This window comes from Rhinopithecus bieti, unplaced genomic scaffold, assembly GCF_001698545.2.
Source record: "Rhinopithecus bieti isolate Rb0 unplaced genomic scaffold, ASM169854v2 scaffold_74548, whole genome shotgun sequence".
In the NCBI taxonomy this organism is placed as follows: domain Eukaryota; kingdom Metazoa; phylum Chordata; class Mammalia; order Primates; family Cercopithecidae; genus Rhinopithecus; species Rhinopithecus bieti.
This window is the reverse complement of record NW_016828873.1, coordinates 605,189-626,086: the sequence shown is the minus strand read 5'-3', so window position 1 is coordinate 626,086 and position 20,898 is coordinate 605,189. Positions and strand designations below refer to the sequence as shown.

General features: G+C 35.0%; 1 protein-coding gene across 1 annotated transcript in view; it reads left to right on the top strand.

Moving 5' to 3' along the window:
• The window catches only part of ASPM (assembly factor for spindle microtubules), a 62,943-nt gene that overhangs the window by 20,205 nt on the left and 21,840 nt on the right, over positions 1-20,898 (top strand). The window contains exons 11-17 of the mRNA XM_017864634.1: positions 1,214-1,359; positions 1,450-1,535; positions 2,046-2,270; positions 4,122-4,329; positions 4,420-4,562; positions 4,683-4,811; positions 8,745-8,939. Of these exons, the coding sequence (XP_017720123.1) occupies positions 1,214-1,359; positions 1,450-1,535; positions 2,046-2,270; positions 4,122-4,329; positions 4,420-4,562; positions 4,683-4,811; positions 8,745-8,939 (1,132 nt within the window). The remainder of the gene's footprint in view (positions 1-1,213; positions 1,360-1,449; positions 1,536-2,045; positions 2,271-4,121; positions 4,330-4,419; positions 4,563-4,682; positions 4,812-8,744; positions 8,940-20,898) is intronic.

Genomic DNA, 20,898 nt, shown 5'->3' with positions numbered 1-20,898 from the left:
GGACTGTAGGCATGCACCACCATGCCTATTTAATTTTTGTATTTTTAGTGGAGACGGAGTTTCACCATGTTGGCCGGGCTGGTCTTGAACTCCTAACCTTAGGTGATCCACCCACCTTGGCCCCCCAAAGTGCTGGGATTAAAGGCATGAGCCACCGTGACTGGCCAGAAAGCCCATTTTTATGCTTTTACAGGAGTTACTGAGGATTTAGCACTGTTGGATGTTAATGTTATTTAGTCGGTTAGGAATTCTAAGTAGTTAAGAGATTGATCTTGCATAACCAAATTTCTATTTTGTTAAGTGTCAGAAAAATGACTGTTTATAGATCTTTGAAGTCACTTGAGAATGCTTTGGGATGGTTACTCTATTAATGCTGTGGGTGATGGGTTGGTCTACAATTGATTGAATGGTTGGCCTAGAATTATCTTAAGTCTCTTTCTAGCCTTTAGAGACTATGGTTGTGTAAGTAATTCTACCAGCTTTTTTTGTTGCAGACAGAAATCAGTTGGGGCTTGCTTTTTCTGTCTTTGTTAGGTAGATACTCAAATATTTGTGGGTGTGTGTGTGCATGTGTATATACATACACACACACATATAATATATATCTATATATACATATATATACACATATGATATATATACACACATATAATATATATGTATATATAAAGGAATTACTGTGGAAACTAGTAAAATGGGATTTTAGTTCTCATATTAGTTTTGCCATTACCAGCTCTATGACCATCGGCAATTAATTTAAGCTCTATGGGCCTTAGTTTCTTCATCTAACAATAACTAATTGTGGGCTTTACCATGATAACTGAAATAAGAAAATAAAGCACTTGCTTGACATGTAGAATATAGTACATCCCAATAAATGTGCTTCCTCTCTGCTCTACATCCCTCTCCTCTCTTTCCTTTCCTTTCTTCTTTCTCTTCTCTGTAGAGCCCTATTATTTTGTTCATGTGTGCATTTATCTGTGTATGTCTTCTTTTCTTATCATCTGTTCACACACTTCAATCCCAAACTTAAAATAAGAACCTACTTGCCAACTATGGGGCAACAGAGTTTTGAGATAGTTTTTTGAAGTCTTTCTGGTCATAAAGCCCTGTAACTGTTGGGGTTTATGTGGGAAATAACTATATTTCAATGAATGATTTTTTTCATATATATTTTTATAATAATTTCATCTGAATATTTTATTACTGCCAGGCGAACCATGGAACTTCTCACACAGAACTGGAGTCTCTCAAAGAAACTCAGGATTCCGGCAATAAGTCGTCTTCAAAAGATGCATAATGTTGACATTGTTCTCCAAGTTCTTAAATCACGAGGAATTGAATTAAGTGATGAGCATGGTAAAAACTGAGTAGAGTTAAAACTTATTCTTCTCACTGAATATGGATATGTGCGTACATTATGCTAATGGACAACCTTTTCTTTTATAGGAAATACAATTCTATCTAAGGATATTGTGGATAGGCACAGAGAAAAAACTCTAAGGTTGCTTTGGAAAATAGCATTTGCTTTTCAGGTATTATACATTTAGTACATCTTGTACTTCTTATCAATTTTTGATTACTGATTTGTAAAAACAATTTGAATCGAATAAAGAATAACAACAACCATCATTTAATAAGGTTTATTTTGTCCCAGTAACTGATAAACGCTATATATATATATTTCAATCTAATCTTCACCACACCTGCAAAGTAGGTGTTATGTCTACCTCTCCGGTGAGGAAACTGAAACTACAGTTTACATCATTGATAAATCCCATGTGGTCCCAAATCCCATGTTCTTAACCACTGAACATGTTATCACTTCAGTGTAGATGGTGTTTGCCTTTGGGGGAAAAAAAAGTGACTGTATTGTACTAAAATATCCATTTCAGCCACTTTATTTTCTTTGATTTTTTTAACTTTCTGGTTTAAAAAATCTTCTACAGTTTCTCTAAGTAGAAGACAATTACTTTGATTTCTCTGGGTTAAAAATAATATATGGAAAATATGACAGTATTTATCTTTTTTTGTGTTTGTTTTAGGTGGATATTTCCCTTAACTTAGATCAATTAAAGGAAGAAATTGCCTTTCTAAAACACACAAAGAGTATAAAGAAAACAATATCTCTACTATCATGCCATTCTGATGATGCTCTTATTAATAAGAAAAAAGGCAAAAGGGATAGTGGTTCTTTCGAACAATACAGTGAAAACATAAAGTTATTGATGGATTGGGTAAATGCTGTTTGTGCCTTCTATAATAAAAAGGTAAGTTTCTTTGTTTTTGTTTTAATCCAATATATTTTAATAAATTTTGATGAAAGTCACTTAAACTTAATGCATAAAGTCTTTTCTTGACTTTCTTAATTCATCTGTACTGTAAGCAAACTTTCCCTCAAATGAGTGAATGTATTATCATATACCGTATTTCATCTAATCTGTCACCAATTGTATGATACATGATAATTTTATCACTAAGAAAAGAAAAATATGCCCTAGATGGAAGTCTTAGTAGAAGATGCTTGTGTAGAACTGGCACATAAAAGGATCATATCATTATTATAAAGGTCAATTCAAATAAGCCCACATGCAGAAAGGGACAACTAAGAACTTACCACTAGGTAGAAGAAGGAGAACAAAATTTGAGTCTCTCTATAATCATTTGTTAGGTTGACACTATATTTCTGTATGAAGTATACTTCTTAGTGTAAATATATAAAAAAAAATTCCCCTAAACACATGGATGAACTATCTGGTAACAAATATAAGACAGGAACAGTGATACAGGGTATGTGTAACTCAATATGGTAAACCTTGCAATATGGTTATACCAAGAAGTTACTGGTAGAAAAATTGTTAAACATATGGATAATCTTCTATGTTTTAACTGAATACTAGAGAGACAAAGTTGATCATCAATATTAATTCCATATTTGGAATTTGCATACTAGCTAAAATTTCTTTTTAATGCCAGAATTAGTAGTTGCAGTATTTTGTGGTCATTCATTGATGTGTGTGAATGCCTAGGCACTCGTTGCTAGCTGATGTCAAACAAGGTGGTGCTCTGTCTTTTTGTTTCAGCTCTTATACTGTAAAAAAGCATCCTTTTCAGGACCTGTTTAGTATTGTGCTTTTTTGCATTTTTGTGCTTTTTGTTGGTGAGTTCCCTGTTTAAAATGGCCTTCAACTGTAGTAATGAAGCCCTGTCTAGTGTTCTTAGGAGAAGACTGTGATGTGCCATATACAGAAAATATATGCGCTAACTAATTTTAATGCAGGCATGAATTATAATGCTGTTGGCCATGAGTTAGTGTTATTGGATCAGAAACACATGTAAAACAAGGTTATGTGTGGATTGGTTGATAAACATATTATAACCAGAGGCTCACAGGACACTAACCTTATATTTCTCCTCTGTGCAATGGTTCAGTATTCACAATTTAGTTTTCACAAATAATGAGAATCCACTCTCATTGCTTGTTGTTGTAGTTTCCTAAGACTACCATAGCAAATTACTACAAACTAGGTGGCTTAAGGTAGAAATTTACTCTCTCACAGTTCCAGAGCTTAGAAGTCTGAAATCAAGGCCGGGCGCGGTGGCTCAAGCCTGTAATCCCAGCACTTTGGGAGGCCGAGGCGGGCGGATCACGAGGTCAAGAGATCGAGACCATCCTGGCTAACACGGTGAAACTCCGTCTCTACTAAAATACAAAAAACTACCCGGGCGAGGTGGCGGGCGCCTGTAGTCCCAGCTACTCGGGAGGCTGAGGCAGGAGAATGGCGTGAACCCGGGAGGCGGAGCTCGCAGTGAGCCGAGATCCTGCCACTGCACTCCAGCCTGGAGGACAGAGCAAGACTCCGTCTCAAAAAAAAAAAAAAAAAAAAAAAATCTGAAATCAACGTGTTGGATGTGCCATGATCTCACATAAGGTTCTAGGGGACACTCTGTTTTATTCCTTGCTTTTAAAATTTAGAGGTTAACAGTCAACCTTGCCATTACATGCCGTGTAGATTTGTCACTCCAGTCCCTGCCTCTACCATTCACAGGTATTCTGCAAACCATTGTGTCTATATTACTTTCTAAATGTGGTTAATTGTTTTTCTGGCATTTTCAATCAGGTGGAGAATTTTACAGTGTCTTTCTCAGACGGCCGTGTGTTATGTTACCTGATCCACCATTACCATCCTTGCTATGTGCCATTTGATGCTATATGTCAACGTACTACTCAAACTGTGGAATGTACACAAACTGGTTCAGTGGTATTAAATTCATCATCTGAATCTGATGACAGTTCTCTGGATATGTCTCTTAAAGCATTTGATCATGGTTAGTCCCTTTTTGTTACTTTTCCAATTCTTTGCCATGTCTGATTTGAAGCTACGACTGTCTAATTTCTCCTTTCCTCCTGCATAATAGAAAATACTTCAGAACTATACAAAGAGCTCCTAGAAAATGAAAAGAAAAATTTTCATTTGGTTAGGTCTGCAGTTAGAGACCTTGGTGGAATACCTGCTATGATTAATCATTCAGATATGTCAAATACAATTCCAGATGAAAAGGTAAGTAAAAGAAGAGTTTCTTAATTATTAATTCAATAATAAAAGTCTCTGAAGATGATAGTAAGTACTATATTCTCTGTTGATATTCTGTTTTTATCTTCTGTGGGTTTTTTTTTTTAGGTGGTTATTACCTATTTGTCATTTCTTTGTGCAAGGCTTTTGGATCTTCGTAAAGAAATAAGAGCTGCTCGACTCATACAAACAACGTGGAGAAAATATAAACTAAAAACAGATCTCAAACGCCATCAGGTACTCCTAGAATATAAAACCACTGTAGTGTGAATTCTACTTTTTAAGATATCAGTTGATTGATTTTTGATATGATTTTACATTTTACTGATGTATGGCATTATTAAGATAAATTTAATGAATTGTGTATATGTATTTTGGGTTGGGGAGGTATGAGTATTTCTCCCTAATTGCTAATATTCTCTTCATTTGATATATCTTCCAGTCTCTGTCCACCCCTTCACTTAGTCTGTTCCAAGAAGGGAAGAGGAATAACTTAATCTGCTTTTTAAATTTGTGAGGAATACATAGGGATGCTTGACTCCGTTCTTCCTTTCCTCCTGTTGGAATCTAACCTGCCTCTAGAGAGAAGGAGCTTTCCATTAATTTTTTAATCGGTGCCGTGTGAAGCTTGACCTCAACTAGTGCTGCCTGGGCCTGAGCATCAAGTGTCTGATTTTGTGATTTAACTAGTAAGCTTAGTTTGTTTGCCATGAAGCTGTCTTCTACTTTATCCTTTATTAGTTTTAAAAGTGGTATTTTGGTTTCTGCTATTAATTTTTCAAAATGTTAGGTTCTGGGCATGAGAATAGAGATGTTATTTGTTGTTTCCCTTTGTGACCCCAATAATACAAAAATTTCATTAATGTAAAACATTTTTTTCATAAGTTCTGAGAAAATTGTTATTTTAATAATCTAATACATGGTCTCCTTGATCAAGTTGAATAAACTATTTCAATGTTTTCATCTCCCTATTCCATCTACTAACTAATATTGTATTTATTTATTTGGAAAAACCAAAAAAATAAAATAAAATAAGCATCCATGCCTAGTAAAATTTATCATAAATATTTCAGAAATACATTCCACCTAATATTCCTTCTCAACTTTGAAATATAATGCATCTATGATAAAGTTCTTGGTAGCTGTGTAAAACAACTAAATTTTGACAACTTTTAAACACAATATATGTTTTTTCATATCACACCAGACTTGGAAATAAGACTAATTGAAATAATTTTCTTTTCCCCTACTCAAACTCTTCACAGTAAAGTTTGGGAAATAGGCAGGGTCTTAATACTCACAAACGGTCTTTTCTGCTACTATACATGCTCTGGTGCCCTATAGTGCCCCTAAACTCAGGATCTGCCTCCCTGCCTACATATCACTTGGAGAATAACTTCCTGAAAACTTTCTTAAAGCAGTTCCCCTAGAAGCTTCCAATACTTCCACAGGTATTGGAAGAGGTCAGGGAAGTGTCTCCCCTGGCCAGTCCTCAAGCTATTTGATTCACCTATTGTATATTGCATTAAATGAGAGTTTTAGAATTACAAGAGATAGATATATATGTATTCTGCTTTTATTTTCTGCTTAAGATAGCCTTATATTAATTAGATTTTTTTTTTCTTTTGGAGACAAGGTCTCACTCTGTCACCCAGGCAGGAATGCAATAGTGCGATCTTGGCTCACTTCAGATTTTGCCTCTTGGGTTCAAGCCATTCTTGTGCCACAGCCTCCTGAGTAGTTGGGATTATAGGTGCATGCCACCACGCCCAGCTAATTTTTGTGTTTTTTTTTTTGTAGAGACAGGATTTCACCGCATTGCCTAAGTGGTCTCAAACTCCTGGCCTTAAGTGATCTGCCTGACTCTGTCTCCCACAGTGCTGGGATTACATGCATGAGCCACTGCACCCGGTCTTAGTCTGATATTAACTGTAGAATTTTCCTAACTTTTTGCTGGTGAGATCCCTTTTCTTGGTTTATTTCCTTAATGCAAATAGTAGAAGTTTCCGATTTTTGAAGGACTAAATTAAGAGAAATTTCTATACTTAATGGTTAAACTTCTTGTACCCAGTCAGACCACTGCTTCTCTCCTTTCTCTTGGTGACCATACTCCCTCTTTTATACAATTACCTCACATCCAATTATATCTTTCCATTTTCTATTTAGAACATTAAGCAGCAGGCTCCCTATGTTATTACAAGCTACTAAACATATTAACTTGAGATAGCTATTTTTCAGGTTTTATATTTTGCTTTTATGATATAATTCATATGAATCTATTAATAATGGAGTGGCTGAAACTTTTATAGTGACAAAGAAACTTTGACAAGTAACTAAAATTACCTGATGAATTATTGAAGCATCCCCTGGTACATTACAGCTTTCAGTTCTTTCTGTCAACAAATAGCCATAAACTCCAAAGCAAAAGAAGTCCTAGAATTTGGCCCTATATATATGAGGCAAGATGAAAGAAATAAGCTGGTACCTGGCTGACTCAACACCAGTCTGATTAAAAAGGGTCAATGATGACAGGCATGGAAACTTTTATCATCAGTATATGTAATTTTCAAATACTTGCTAAATTTGGTAATATATTTGCCTCTTCTAATTTATTTACTTTCCGTCTTTAACTTCTCTAATGGCATGTAAGGTTGTAATTTAGTTCTATAGAGATGATCTAAAAACTGAGATAAGTTACAATTTACTTTAGCTTTTTTGTCCGTGAATGCCCTGACCTTTAAAACTTTTAACTCAAATGCAATATACTTCTGAACTGCAACATTTGAAAATTTTACTTATTTATGTATTTATTTATTTACTCTAATGGGGTATGTTTTTAACTTGAGCCTCTACATCCCTAAAGGCCATAGGTTTCAGAAGGGCATTGACAATGGTGTTAGATGACTTAATCAACTTGTTAAACACATAATTCCCCTAGCCTGATTTTAGAATTGTCTACTCTTTCTCCCCAGAGGAATGATCCAATATGTAGCCCTTACCATTCCTTAGTATTTATGTTTCAATCTATTGGTCACCTTTTTTATATGTAAAAATAACAATTTGATTATTTCCATAGTTGTTTCACCTATTGTATAATTTTCATGCACAGATACCATCCACTGATTGTTATTAATTAATAATTGGAATTATAGCTCATCTCTGTGTAGAGCCTACCCTTGCATGGTGGACTGTCCCAGACAGCAACACAAATAGCTGCCAAACATCTCTTCCATAAGTTATTCCTTCCTACCAGAGGAAATAGTTCATTTTCTAGTCTCCGATTCCAGTGAAGTAAATTGAGAAATCTAGTGTTGGACAGTATAGCAAAGTTACTTTAAAGCCAAACTGCCTGGTTCATATCCTGACTGTAATGCCAATAAGCTAACAAGCTACTTAACCTCATTGCCTCAGTTGTCTACTGATCATAAGAGTAGTATTTGCTCATTTGTTCTTAGGGTGTTGGTTGTGAGATTTAAATAGATTATTCGTGAAGTGTTCAGAATGGTGCTGGACATAGAATATGTTATTATTTACAGCAATGTATTATCAGAAGTAACAAATGAGATATGGGGGGTATTGCTCTCTAACATAACTAGGGAGCAATAGGCTCCTCTTTGACCACAAGTGTTGGGCATCTCAGATACCACTTTTCATAACCCAAACTATACTCTTTTTCTTGAGCTTGTATGGCCTAAGACCACAATATATTCTGTGCTACAGGAGGAGGTATTTTGTTTCTCCCCTTTAGTGTTTTGCTTTGTTGAAATTGTTACAATTCTCTAACACATTTTTTTTCATACAATCCACCCCTTTCCTAAAAGTCAATCCTGAATCTAGTGGACCCAAATCTGAGAAACATACCACATTACACTTTAAATAGCCTTTATCTTGATTACTGAGGATCTGTGATAGATTAAACATGTCTGATCTTTATCTTAGACTATTTCTTAGGAATCTTTGTTTCATCATACAAACATATCTGCAAGCCCACCTATTAGCCCTTTCGACATGCCTGGAATTATCAGTACTCCAAAGATGAACACAAGAAGCGTGGGGGTGTTTTATTTCCAGGATCAATTTGATTGGTGTTTAACATATGATTATCTTACAGAGAATAATTTAAGGTCTTAAGCGAGTGTTTAACTTACATTTGTTGACTTTTTATTTTAGGAGAGAGATAAAGCTGCAAGAATTATTCAATCAGCTGTAATCAATTTTCTAGCAAAACAAAGAATGAGAAAAAGAGTTAATGCGGCACTCATCATTCAGAAATACTGGCGAAGAGTCTTAGCACAGAGAAAATTATTAATATTAAAAAAGGAAAAGCTGGAAAAAGTTCAAAATAAAGCAGCATCACTTATTCAGGTATAGTATCCTGGACTAATTTTTGAATTTAAAAACTTTCCATGATTTTTTTTAAGTAAGAAGGCAAAATGTGATGAAGTTTTCAATGATTATATTTTAGGATTCTTTATCTAATACTTAATTTAACAAATATTTGCTACCCGAAAGCTCGTTATGGTGCTCAGCAGAAGGCTGAAACATAATTAAAATGCATTTGCTGTGAAAAAGCAAACATTCTAATTCCATACCTCTTGCTGTCTTCTTTGTTGCATCTTCTACTCTATGGGACATGCTGGCATACTCAACCATTCTACTTTATATATCCACATAACCAACCAGGTCCTTTTTTATCTTTGCTATGAGTCCTGGAAACTTCTCTTTGGGACAACTGTACACATTTTTCTCTCTAATCCACTTAGTTGGCATGTAACAGAAATAGTGCTTATAATTATTCTGTAGAATACCTATATTATTTTTCTTTTTAGGAAAAAATATTTAATATTGAGTTTAGATAATATAGTCTTTACATCTATGTAAATTAGTTTTTTTATATTAAATTATATTTTAATAACATGAGAGATGTGCATTATTTAAATTGACTATAAATGCCATTGAAACCACCCCGTCAATGTATCTGATTTATAAATTTGAAAGTTTTTGTGTCTGGCTACCATTATTGATAAATGAGGGGTTCTCCGACTTAAACAGTTGTCTTTTTAAACCTTTTTTTAAAATGTAAAATATTACACATAGAAAATTACCCCAAATAAAATATAGAGCCTAATGATTTTCACAAAATGAATACCAATGTAAAACCACCTAGATCAAGAAATGGAATATTGCCAGTGTAGCAAAAGGCATTTTTCAATTAACTCTCCCATCCCAGCTCAAGCTAACCATTATGCTAATCATACCATTTTCCTAAGTGTTTTCTTTAAACATAATAATTTAGTTTTGCTTACTTTTTGAATTGTTACAGATGAGTTCAAACCATATAAATTCTTTGATGTGATATTATTACATTTTTTGAGATTTATCAGCGTTGTTGAGTATAGCCATGGTTTAATTTTTTTATTTCGTATTCTGCACTATACTTAATCTGCTCTATTTTTGATGAACATTTGGCTTTCCAGTTTTGAGCCATTATGATTAAAGGTATTATGAACATGTCTTTTGGTGTGAAATGTGTTCAGTCTCTTCAATTGTACTAGGAGTACAATTGTTCTTAAGGCATATAGGCATACCTTGTTTTATTGCTCTTTGCATTATTGTGCTTTGCAACTATTGAGTGTTTTACGAATTGAAGGTTTGTGGGAACCTGTGTTAAGTAAGTCTGTCAACATTTTTTCCAACAGGATATGCTCACTTTGTGTTTGTGTCGTATTTTGGTAATTCTCACAATATTTCCAACTTTTTCATTAGGACTACATCTATTATGGTAATCTGAGATTAATGATCTTTGATAGGAAGTGTGAGTGATCTAGATAGAAGATGAAACCAGCCACAACATTCCCATAAGCCAAAGCCTAATCCAGAGAAGGCCCAAACTCAGTTCTACAAAGGCTGACAGAAGTAAGGAAGCTGCAAAAATTTTGAAGTTAGTAGAGAATGGTTCATGAGGTTTAAGGAAATAAGCTGTTCCCATAACATAAAAGTGCAAGGTAAAGCAGCAAGTGCTGATGTAGAAGCTGCAGCAAGTTATTCAGAGGATCTGGCTAAGATCATTAATAAAAGTGGCTACACTAAACAAAAGTTTTCAGAAGACAAAACAGACTTCTATTAAAAGAAGATGCCATCTAAGACTTTTGCTTCTAGAAAGGGGAAATCAATTTCTAGCTTCAAAGATTCAAAGGAGAAATTTACTCTCTTGTTAGGGGCTAATGCAACTGGTGGCTTTAAGTTGAAGCCAATGCTTATTTATCCTTCTGAAAATCCTAGGATCCTTAAGAATTATGCTAAATATACTCTGACTGTACACTATAAATGGAACAACAAAGTCTGGATGACAGTACATTTGTTTATAGCAGGGTTTACTGAATATTCTAAGTCCATTGTTGAGACCTACTACACAGAAAAGAAGATTTCTTTTAAAATATTACTGTTCATTGACAGTGCCCCTGGTCATGGACGTGGACAAGCAGAGGAATGTTGTTTTCATGCCTGCTAACACAACATCTATTCTGCAGTACATGGATAAAAATTAATTTGAGTTTTAAGTCGTATTATTTAAGAAACACATTTTTGTAAGGCTATGGCTGCAATGTATAGTGATTCCTTTGATGGATCTGGGTAAAGTTAATTGAAAACCTACTGGAAAGGATTCATCATTTTAGATGCCATCAAAAACATTCATGATTCATAGGAGGAGGTCAAAATATCAACATTAACAGGAGTTTGGAACAAGTTGATTCCAACCAACTTTCGTGGGTGACTTTGATTGGTTAAAGATTTCATTGGAGGAAGTAATTGTGGATGTGGTAGAAATAGCAAGAGAACTAGAATTAGAAGTGGTGACTGAAGGTGTGCTGAATTGCAGCAATCTCATGATATAAGTTGAACAGATGAGGAGTTGCTTCTTACAGATGAGCAAACAGTGGTTTCTTGAAATGGGATCTACTCCTGGTAGCCAAATGTGGTAGCTCATTCCTATAATCTCAACAACTTGGGAGGCTAAGGTGGGAGGATGGCTTGAGGCTAAGAGTTCGAGATCAGCCTGGGCAACAAAGTGAGACCCCATTTAAAAATAAAAATAAGCTGGGCATGATGGCTCATGCCTGTAATCCCAAGCACTTTGGGAGGCTGAGGCAGGCAGATCATGTGAGGTAAGGAGTTTGAGACCAGCCTGGCCAACATGGAGAAACCCTGTCTCCACTAAAAATACAGAAATTAGCCAGGCATGGGGGTGCATGCCTGTAATCCCAGCTACTTGGGAGGCTGAGACAGGAGAATCACTTGAACCTGAGAGGCGGGGGTTGCAGTGAGCCAAGATCACATCATTGCACTTCAGCCTGGGAGACAGAGCGAGACTCCGTCTCAAAAAATAAATAAAATAACTAGCCAAGTGTGGGGGCACACACCCGTAGTCCCAGCTACTCACTCAGGAGGCTGAGGTGGGAGGATCCCTTGAGCCTGGAAGTTCAAGGCAGCAGTGAGCCATAATTGCACCACTGCACTCCAGCCTGGGTGACACAGTGAGACCCTAACCGTTAACACACACACACACAAATCTACTTTTTGTAAAATTTAAAACAGTATATAAATTTAGTTGATAAAGCAGCAGCAGGCTTTGGGAGGATTGACCCCAATTTTAAAAGAATCTCTACTCTGGGTAAAATGCTAATAAGTGGCATTGCATGCTATGGAGCTGTCTTTTCTGAATAAGAAGTCAATCAATGCAGCAAACTTCATTGTTGTCTTATTTTTAAAAAAATTGCCAAAGCCATCTTCAACAACTACCATTCTGATCAGTCAGCAACCATCAACATTAAGGTAAGACCCTCCACTATCAAAAAGATTACAATTTGCTGAAGGCTCACATGGTTCTTAGCATTTTTTAGCAATTTAGTATTTTAAAATTTAGGTATGTATATTGTAGCTTTTTAGACATCATGCTTTTGCACACTTAATAGACTGCAGTATAGTGTAAAGATGACTTCAGTATGTATTGGGAAACCAAAAAATTTGTGTGACTCACTTTATTGTAATATTTGCTTTATTGTGGTGATCTGGAACTGAACCTGCTCTATCTTTGAGATATGCCTATATGTATTTCAACTTTAGTAGACACTGCCCAAGAGTTGTTTAAAGTACTTGCAAAGATTTAAACCCGCCAGGTGTTTATGACCATTCACATGACTCCATGTCTACATGAACATTTGGAAATTGTCTTTTTAATTTTAGCCATTCTGGTGATTATGTAGTAGTATTCAGAGTAATTTTAATTTGATTTTTCTTCATTAACGATGTTGAACAACTTTTCCATTTTGGAAATCTTTTGTGAAGTATTATTTTGAGCATCTTTTAAAACTGTTTTAGTTTGTTTGCCTTCTTGTGAATTTATAAAAGAGCTTTATACTATGATCGTTATTAGGCCTCTATTTGATATGTGTGTTGTATCTTCTCCCAAGCTATAACTTATTGTTTTATATCTTACTAATGAAATTTCTTGTTTTTCTTTTATGGTTAGTGTTTTTTGTGTACTATTTAAGGAGTGTTTCTTGATCTTCTTTATCTTAAGGCCTTGTAGATGTATGTCTACATTATACTCTAGAAGCACGAATGTTTTGTTTTCCTCATTTTGATCTCACCTAAAATTAATTTTTAGATGATTTGTTTGAGAAGATATTTAAAAAATATATGGATATCCAGTTGTTTCAACATGTTTTACTGAAATTACCATTCTTGCCCTGTTGCCATGGTACCTTCAGTATACATTATATATTCTTTTTTTGTTTCTTCTACTTCTATTTTAGATTCTGGGGATATGTGAGCAGATAGGTTACATGGGTAAATTGCATGTCACTAAGCCTTAGTGTACAAATGATCCTGTCACCCAGGTATTGAACACAGTACCTGATAGTCTTCCAACCCATACTTCCGCCTGACTTGCCCTCATCAAGCAGTCCCAGTGTCTGTTTTTCCCATCTTTGTGTCCATATGTATTCAGTGTTTAGCTCCCACTTATAAGTGAGAATATGTGATATTTGACTTTCTGTTCCTGTGTTACCTCACTTAGGATAATGGCCTCCAGCTGCATGCACATTACTGCAAAGGACATAATTTCTTTCTTTCTTTCTTTTTTTATGGCTGCATAGTATTCCATGGTGCTTATGTGCTACATTTCCTTTTTTTTGAAAATTACCTTTTATTTTAGGTTTAGGTGTACATGTACAGGTTTGTTATATGAACCCCAAAATTTGAGTCAGATTTCAGTTAATTTAGAAAGTTTACTTTGCCAAAGTTGAGGATGTGTACCCATTACACTGCATCAGGAAGTCCTGACATGTGCCCAAGGTGGTCGGGGCACAGCTTGGTTTTACACATTTTAGGGAGACATGAGACATCAATCAATATATGTAAGAAGTACATTGGTTTAGTCTGGAAAGTCAGGATAACTTGAAACAAACGCAGGAAGATCCGAAACAGGGAGAGGGCTTCCAGGTCAGATAGGTGAGAGACAAACAGTTGTATTCTTTCGAATTTCTGATTAGCCTTTCTAAAGGAGGCATCAGATATGCATTTACCTCAGTGAGCATAGGGATAGCTGAATAGAATGGGAGACAAGTTTGCCTTAAACAGTTTCCAGCTTGAGTTTTTCTTTAAGCTTAGTGATTTGGGGGGTCCAATTTATTTTTTTTCACAGTTATATAGTTAGACTTGTGTCATGGGGGTTTGTTGTACAGATTATTTTGTCACCCAAGTATTAAGCCTAGTACCCATTCATTATTTTTCCTGATCCTTTCCCTCCTCCCACCCTTCACCCTCCAATAGGCCCCAGTGTGTGTTTCCCTCTATGTGTCCATGTTTTCTCATTGTTTAGCTCCCACTTATAAGTGAGAACGTGCAGTATTTGGTTTTCTGTTCCCATGTTAGTTTGCTAAGGATAATGACCTCCAGCTCCATCCATGTCCCTGCAAAGGGCATGATTTCATTCTTTCTTATGGCTGCATAGTATTCCACGATTGTGTATGTACCACATTTTCTTTATCCAGTCTGTCATTGATGGACAGTTAGGTTGATTCCATGTCTTTACTATTGTGAATATTGCTGCAGTGAACATCATGCATGCTTCTTTATGATTGAAAAATTTATATTCCTTTGGGTAAATACCCATTAATGGGATTGCTGGGTTGAATAGTATTTCTGTTTTTAGGGCTTTGAGGAATCGCCACACTGTCTTCCACAATGGTTGAGCTAATTTACACTCCCACCAACAGTGTATAAGCATTCCTTTTTCTCTACAACCTCGCCAGCATCTGACTTTTTCACTTTTTAGTAATAGCCATTATGATTGGTGTGAGATAGTATCTTATCGTGGTTTTGATTTGCATTTCTCTAATCATCAGTGATGTTGACCTTTTTTCATATGATTGTTGGCCGCATGTATGTCTCCATAGTGTGTATGTACCACATTTTCTTTATCCAGTCCACTGTTGATGGGCATCTTGGTTGATTCCAAGTCTTCGCTATTGTGAATAGTTCTGCGATGAACATGTGGATCCATGTATCTTTTTGGTAGAATGATTTCTTTTCCTTTGGGTATATACCCAGTAGTGGGTTTGCTGGATCAAATGGAAGTTCTCTTTTAAGTTCTTTGAGAAATCTCCAAATTGATTTTCACAGTAGCTGAACTAATTTCCATTTCTGCCATCAGTATATAAGTGTTCTCTTTTCTCTGTAACCTTGCCAGCATCTGTTTTTTTGACTTTTTAATAACAGCCGTCTTGATGGGTGAGATGGTATCTCTCTGTGGTTCTGATTTGCATTTTCTTGATGTTTAGTGATGATGGGCATTTTTTCATGGATTTGTTGGCTGCATGTGTGTCTTCCTTTGAGAGGGGTCCATATCCTTTGCCCATTTTTTAGTGGGGTTATTTGTTTTTTGAATTAAGTTCCTTATAGATGCTGGATATTAGACCTTTGTTAGATACATTGTTCACAAATATTTTCTTCCATTCTGTAGGTTGTCTGTTTATTCTGTTGATAGTTTATTTTGCTGTGCAGAAGCTCTTTAATTAGGTCCCATTTGTCAATTATTGTTTTTGTTGCAATTGCTTTTGGGGACTTTGTTATAAATTCTTTCCCAAGGCTGATATCCGGAGTGGCATTTCCTAGGTTTTCTTCTAGGGTTTTTATTGGTTTGGGTCTTACATTTAAGTCCTTAATCCATCTTCAGTTAATTTTTTGTATGTGGTGAAAGGAAAGGGTCCAATTTTAATCTTCTGCACTGACTGTTTATTGAATAGCATATCCTTTCCCCATTGTTGGTAATTGTCAACTATCAAAGATCAGGTGGTTTTAGATATGTGACTTTATTTCTGGGTTCTCTACCCTGTTCTATTTGTATAGTAGACATCAACTATTCTTATATGTGTGATTCTGTTTCTAGTATTTCTTTCTATTCAGTTGGTCCATTTGTCTATCTTTGAGCCTCACACTGTGGCAGTAGGTGAAATCTGGATATCTAGTAGGTAAATCCTCCTTCTTTGTTAGTGATTTGCACGTGATTTCTCCCAATCTGCAGTTTGTCTTTTTATTCTCATAACAGGGATTTTTGTTCAGCAGAAGTATTTCGTTTTGATGGAATCCAATTATCACTTTTCTTTTTTTATGGATTATGCTTTTAGCATAGTACTCTAAAAGTTTTATAATTTTTCATTCTAAATTTTGACCTATGATGTATTTTGTGTTAGTTCTCATCTAAGGTAAGGGTTAGGTCAATGTTCACTTTTTTTACATATACATGTCCAATTATTCCGACACTATTTGTCGTAAAAAACTATTCTTTCCACATTGAAATGTCTTTGTACCTTTGTCATAAATCAGTTGGTCACATGTGTGTTGATCGTCTGGACTGTATTCTGTTTCATTAGTACATGTGTCTATACCTTCACCAATACCACAGTTTCTTGATTACTGCAGCTTTGTAGTAAGCCTTAATGGATATTGTGATTCTTCCAATTTTATTCTTTTTTCAAAATGAGTTGGAATTTTCTAGTTGCTTTGTCTTTCCATTTAAGTTTTAGGTTAGTTTTTCTATGTCCTCAAAAAATACTGCCAAATTTTGATTGAAATTGCATCACATTTACAGATATTTTGAGGTGCCCTGATAACTTTACTATGTTGATTATTCTGATTCATAAAGGTGATATATATCTCCATTTATTTAGATCTTTGAGTTGTTCATCATCAGCTTTTTGTTAGATTCATACCTCAGTATCTTATTTATTTTGGAGCTATTATAAATAATATTGCTTTTTAATTTCAGTTCCCATTTATTTTTTATAAACATTTATCTTTATGTGTTAAACCTTTAACATATAACAGGGTTAACTATTAATCCTGTTAAAAAAAAAAACTCACTTACTTCTATAACGTTTTATGTTTGTTTTGTTTTAGATTATTTGAGATTTTCTACATAGACAGTCATGTTGTCTGCCTTTCTTTCCAATCTAAATACTCTTTTTATTTTTTATTTTCCCCACTTATTTTATTGGCTAAGAATTCCAGTATGATGCTAAACAGGAGTGGTAAGATTCAATATGTTTGCCTTGTTCACACATTAAGTATGATATAGGCTGTAGTTTTCTTGTAGATGCCCTTTATCAGGTTGAAGGAGTCTCTGTTTCTTAGCTTACTGAGAGTTTTATCACGTATAGATTTGGGTTTCATTAAATACTTTTTCTACTTCAATGGATATATTAACATTTATTGGGTTTCTAATCTTACGGTGAACTTATATTCTAAGGATAAAATTCAAATATTAGTGATGTATTTTTTTATATGCGTTGATATTTTATTAATTCCACTTGTTAGTATTTTATTGAAGAGTTTTGCATCTGTGTAACGAGTTGGGAAGTTTCAGGGTTCTTTTATGTTTTCTGGAAGAGATTGTTGACATTTGGTATTATTTTGTCTTTAGTCATTTTAAAAAACTCACTAGTGATACTATCTTAGAGTGGACGTTTCTATTTTATTTTATTTTTTTCCTCTTTTTTTACTTGACATAATTGTGCATATTCATAAAGCACATAGTGATGTTTTGATAAAAATACTGTATAGTGATCATATTAAGACAATTAGCATATTCATCATCTCAAACATTATTCTTCTCTGGATTTTCTTTTCTTTTCTTTTTTTTTTTTTTTTTTTGAGACAGGGTCTTGCTCTGTCACCCAGGCCAGAGCGCAGTGGTGCAAACACGCTTGCTGCAGCCTCAATCTCCTAGACTCAAGCCATCAACCCACCTCAGCCTCCCAAGTAGCTGAGACTACAGGCATGTACCACCACACTCAACTAATTTTTATATTTTTTGTGGAGATAGGGTCTCACTAAATTGCCCAGACTGGTCTCGAACTCCTGGGCTCAAGAGATCCTCTCGCCTTGGCCTCCTAAAGTGCTAGGAGTACAGGTGTGAACTACTACACCTGGCCAGATTCTGTTTTTTAAATTTGTATAGAACTATTTATTTTTGATGAGTTTTGGCAGTTTCTAATTTTCAAAGAATTGGTGCATTTCATCCAAGTTGTTGAATTTACCATATGTATATACAAAGTATGTCTTTAATATCCTTTTGATGCCTGGGTAGCCTGAAGTGATATTCCCTTTTTTATTCCTGATGTTGATAATTTGTATCTTCTCTTTTCTTCTTTGTCAGTCTTGCTAGAGTTTTAACTCTCTTGATCTTTTCAGTGGACAACCCTTTGGCTTCATTGGTCTCTGCTCAGTCTTTATTATTTCTTGTTTTGATTAATTTTGCTTTTCTTTCTACAGTTTCTTTAAGTATAATCTTGAGTAACTGATTTGAGTCCTTCCACTTTTAATGTAACCCACTAATGGTATAAATTTTCTTCTAAGTACAGGTTTAGCCACATACTACAAATTTTGATATCATGTTTTTTTCATTCAGTTCAAATAGTTTTTAATTTCTCTTGAGTCTTTTTCTATGATTAAAAGTTTCAGAATATGTTATTTACTTTCTAAATGTTTGGAGATTTTCCTATTATTTTCTGTTAGTGACTTTTGTTCAATTCCATTATGACCAGAGCACATACTGTGATTTCAATTCTTTCCTATTTGATAATGTTTCATTTGTGACCCGCAATATGGTCTATCATGGTCAGAGGTTGACATATCTGCAGGCCAAATTTGGCCTACCATGTGTTTTTATAAATAGAATTTTTTAGAATATGACTACAACTATTTGTTTATGTGTTGTTTGGGAGCTGCTTTTGTACTATAATAGCAGAATTGACTTGTTGCAACAGAATTGGCCCACATAGCTGAGATATTTGCCATCTTGGCTGTCATCTCCATTCTGCTATTGTACCGTACCAGTGTATTTTCATTTTGGTTAGTGTGCTTTTCAGTTCTACCATTCTCACTTGTTTCTTACTCATATTTTTGATGTCTTTCCATTAGTTTCAACTTGTAGCATTTTTACTTTATCTGCTCTAAAGTCGTTGTCAGTTAATTCCAATTCCAGTATCTTTGTCATCTCATCACTGGCGTCTATTGATTGTCTTTTCCTGTGTGAGTTGAAATTTTTCTGTTGTATGTCAAATAATTTTTAATGAATTCTGTATGTTATGAGACTCTATGTTTTGTTTAAATACTATGGAGAATGTTGATATTTTAGTTTTAGCAGCTAGTTCACTCGATTGGGTTCAGGCCATATGTTCTCATCAGCCTTCCATGGCATAGCTTCAATGACAGTTCCTTTTTGAAAACCTTAACAGTGATGTTTGTATCATATCAGTTTCATTATGTAACACCCAGAAGCCAGTCTGAGAGCTAGATTGTGATCTGTATCTTATTCTGTTCTTAAAGACTATAGCCTACTGTGGTTGAGATCCACATTGTGCACAGCTTGGTGGTGAACCTAGAAATTCATAAACAACGTCATCAGATTGCTTCCCTGAGGTCCCCAGTCTCTGCCATCTCCCTAGTACCCTCTAGTTCCTCAGGGCTGCCTTGTTTCATCCTCTGACCAGAAAACTGGAGATTGAGTTACACTGCTCTACTGCATTATTTCCATGACTGTGCCCATATCTGAAGCAGAGAAACTCTTTTGTAAGAGGAAAAACAAAGTATGGCTCAGGTTATAGTTACTGGGAGAGATGAAGAATTGGGCTATTAATGTAATCAACCTACGACAGATATCTGTGGTAGACTAGAAAGAACACTTGATTTTGGTGTAATAATCTAGGTCCTAATATCAATTATTTTATTTGCTGTGGGACTTCACAAAAGTTTTGTAACATTAGTGTTCCTTTCCTTGAGTGAAGAAAGAATGCCAACTTATTGTATTTTTGTGAGAATTAAGTGAGAAAATTGTTTGTAATGTGCTCCTTAGTAAAAGCTATTTATTTTTAAGAACTGTATGACAATGGTGAAAAAATTGTTATTTTAATAAGCAAAACTGTTAGGAGAGGAGATGATCTTATCTTCCATGTTTTATATCAACATTGATTAACATTTCAGTAATGGAGTAGTAATAGTAATTTAGAAAAAGTGATTATTGAAGTATAAAACAATCAGTACACACTCATTCTTCAATTTCTTACTTTGAGGATTTTACATAGAAATATCTGTTGGGGGTAGGTGCTCAAAAGAAAAATCATATCTGCATTTCTGAGTACTATTACTGCTTTACTTTGCCCTAATTTAAAACTCTACTTTATGTAGAGTTCATTGTTTTCAAAATACTTTTGTACAAATAAGTTTGACTGCTGTTGGATAAATATTTTAATTAGTTGTTCATCTCTTCTTGGTAAGAGAAACAATATGTATACAATCATTTCCTGTCAGGTTGAATAGTACAAACAAAACCTCAGGTAATGTTTAGTAGAGAAAGAAGGCAATAAAACATATAGGAAAAGGGTCAGGAAAAGGGATGTGCATGTTTTCCTTAAGTCTCCTCACCCATGGATGGGTATGCTTAGGCTAGTCATAGCTGCAAGTAAACTCAATACTGCTATAGGAGAGTGAGGTACCCAGTCCCTATATTACTCTCCTTATATGTGAGAAAAAGTAAGATGTAGTACAGAACAACCTCTCCATGCCACCCCAATCTTAGCGATGTTTGGAGTATTTGTACAAAGGAATGGTCTTCTTGCTAAAACATCTAGAACTTGACTGCCATTAGCCTGGGACCATTTTAGATACCAGCAACTGGAATTAGCTTGAGAGTTTGTAGCTCTTTTTGTTGAGCCAACACATTGTTGGGTTAACCATTGTAACCATGGCTTTTCAAAAGACA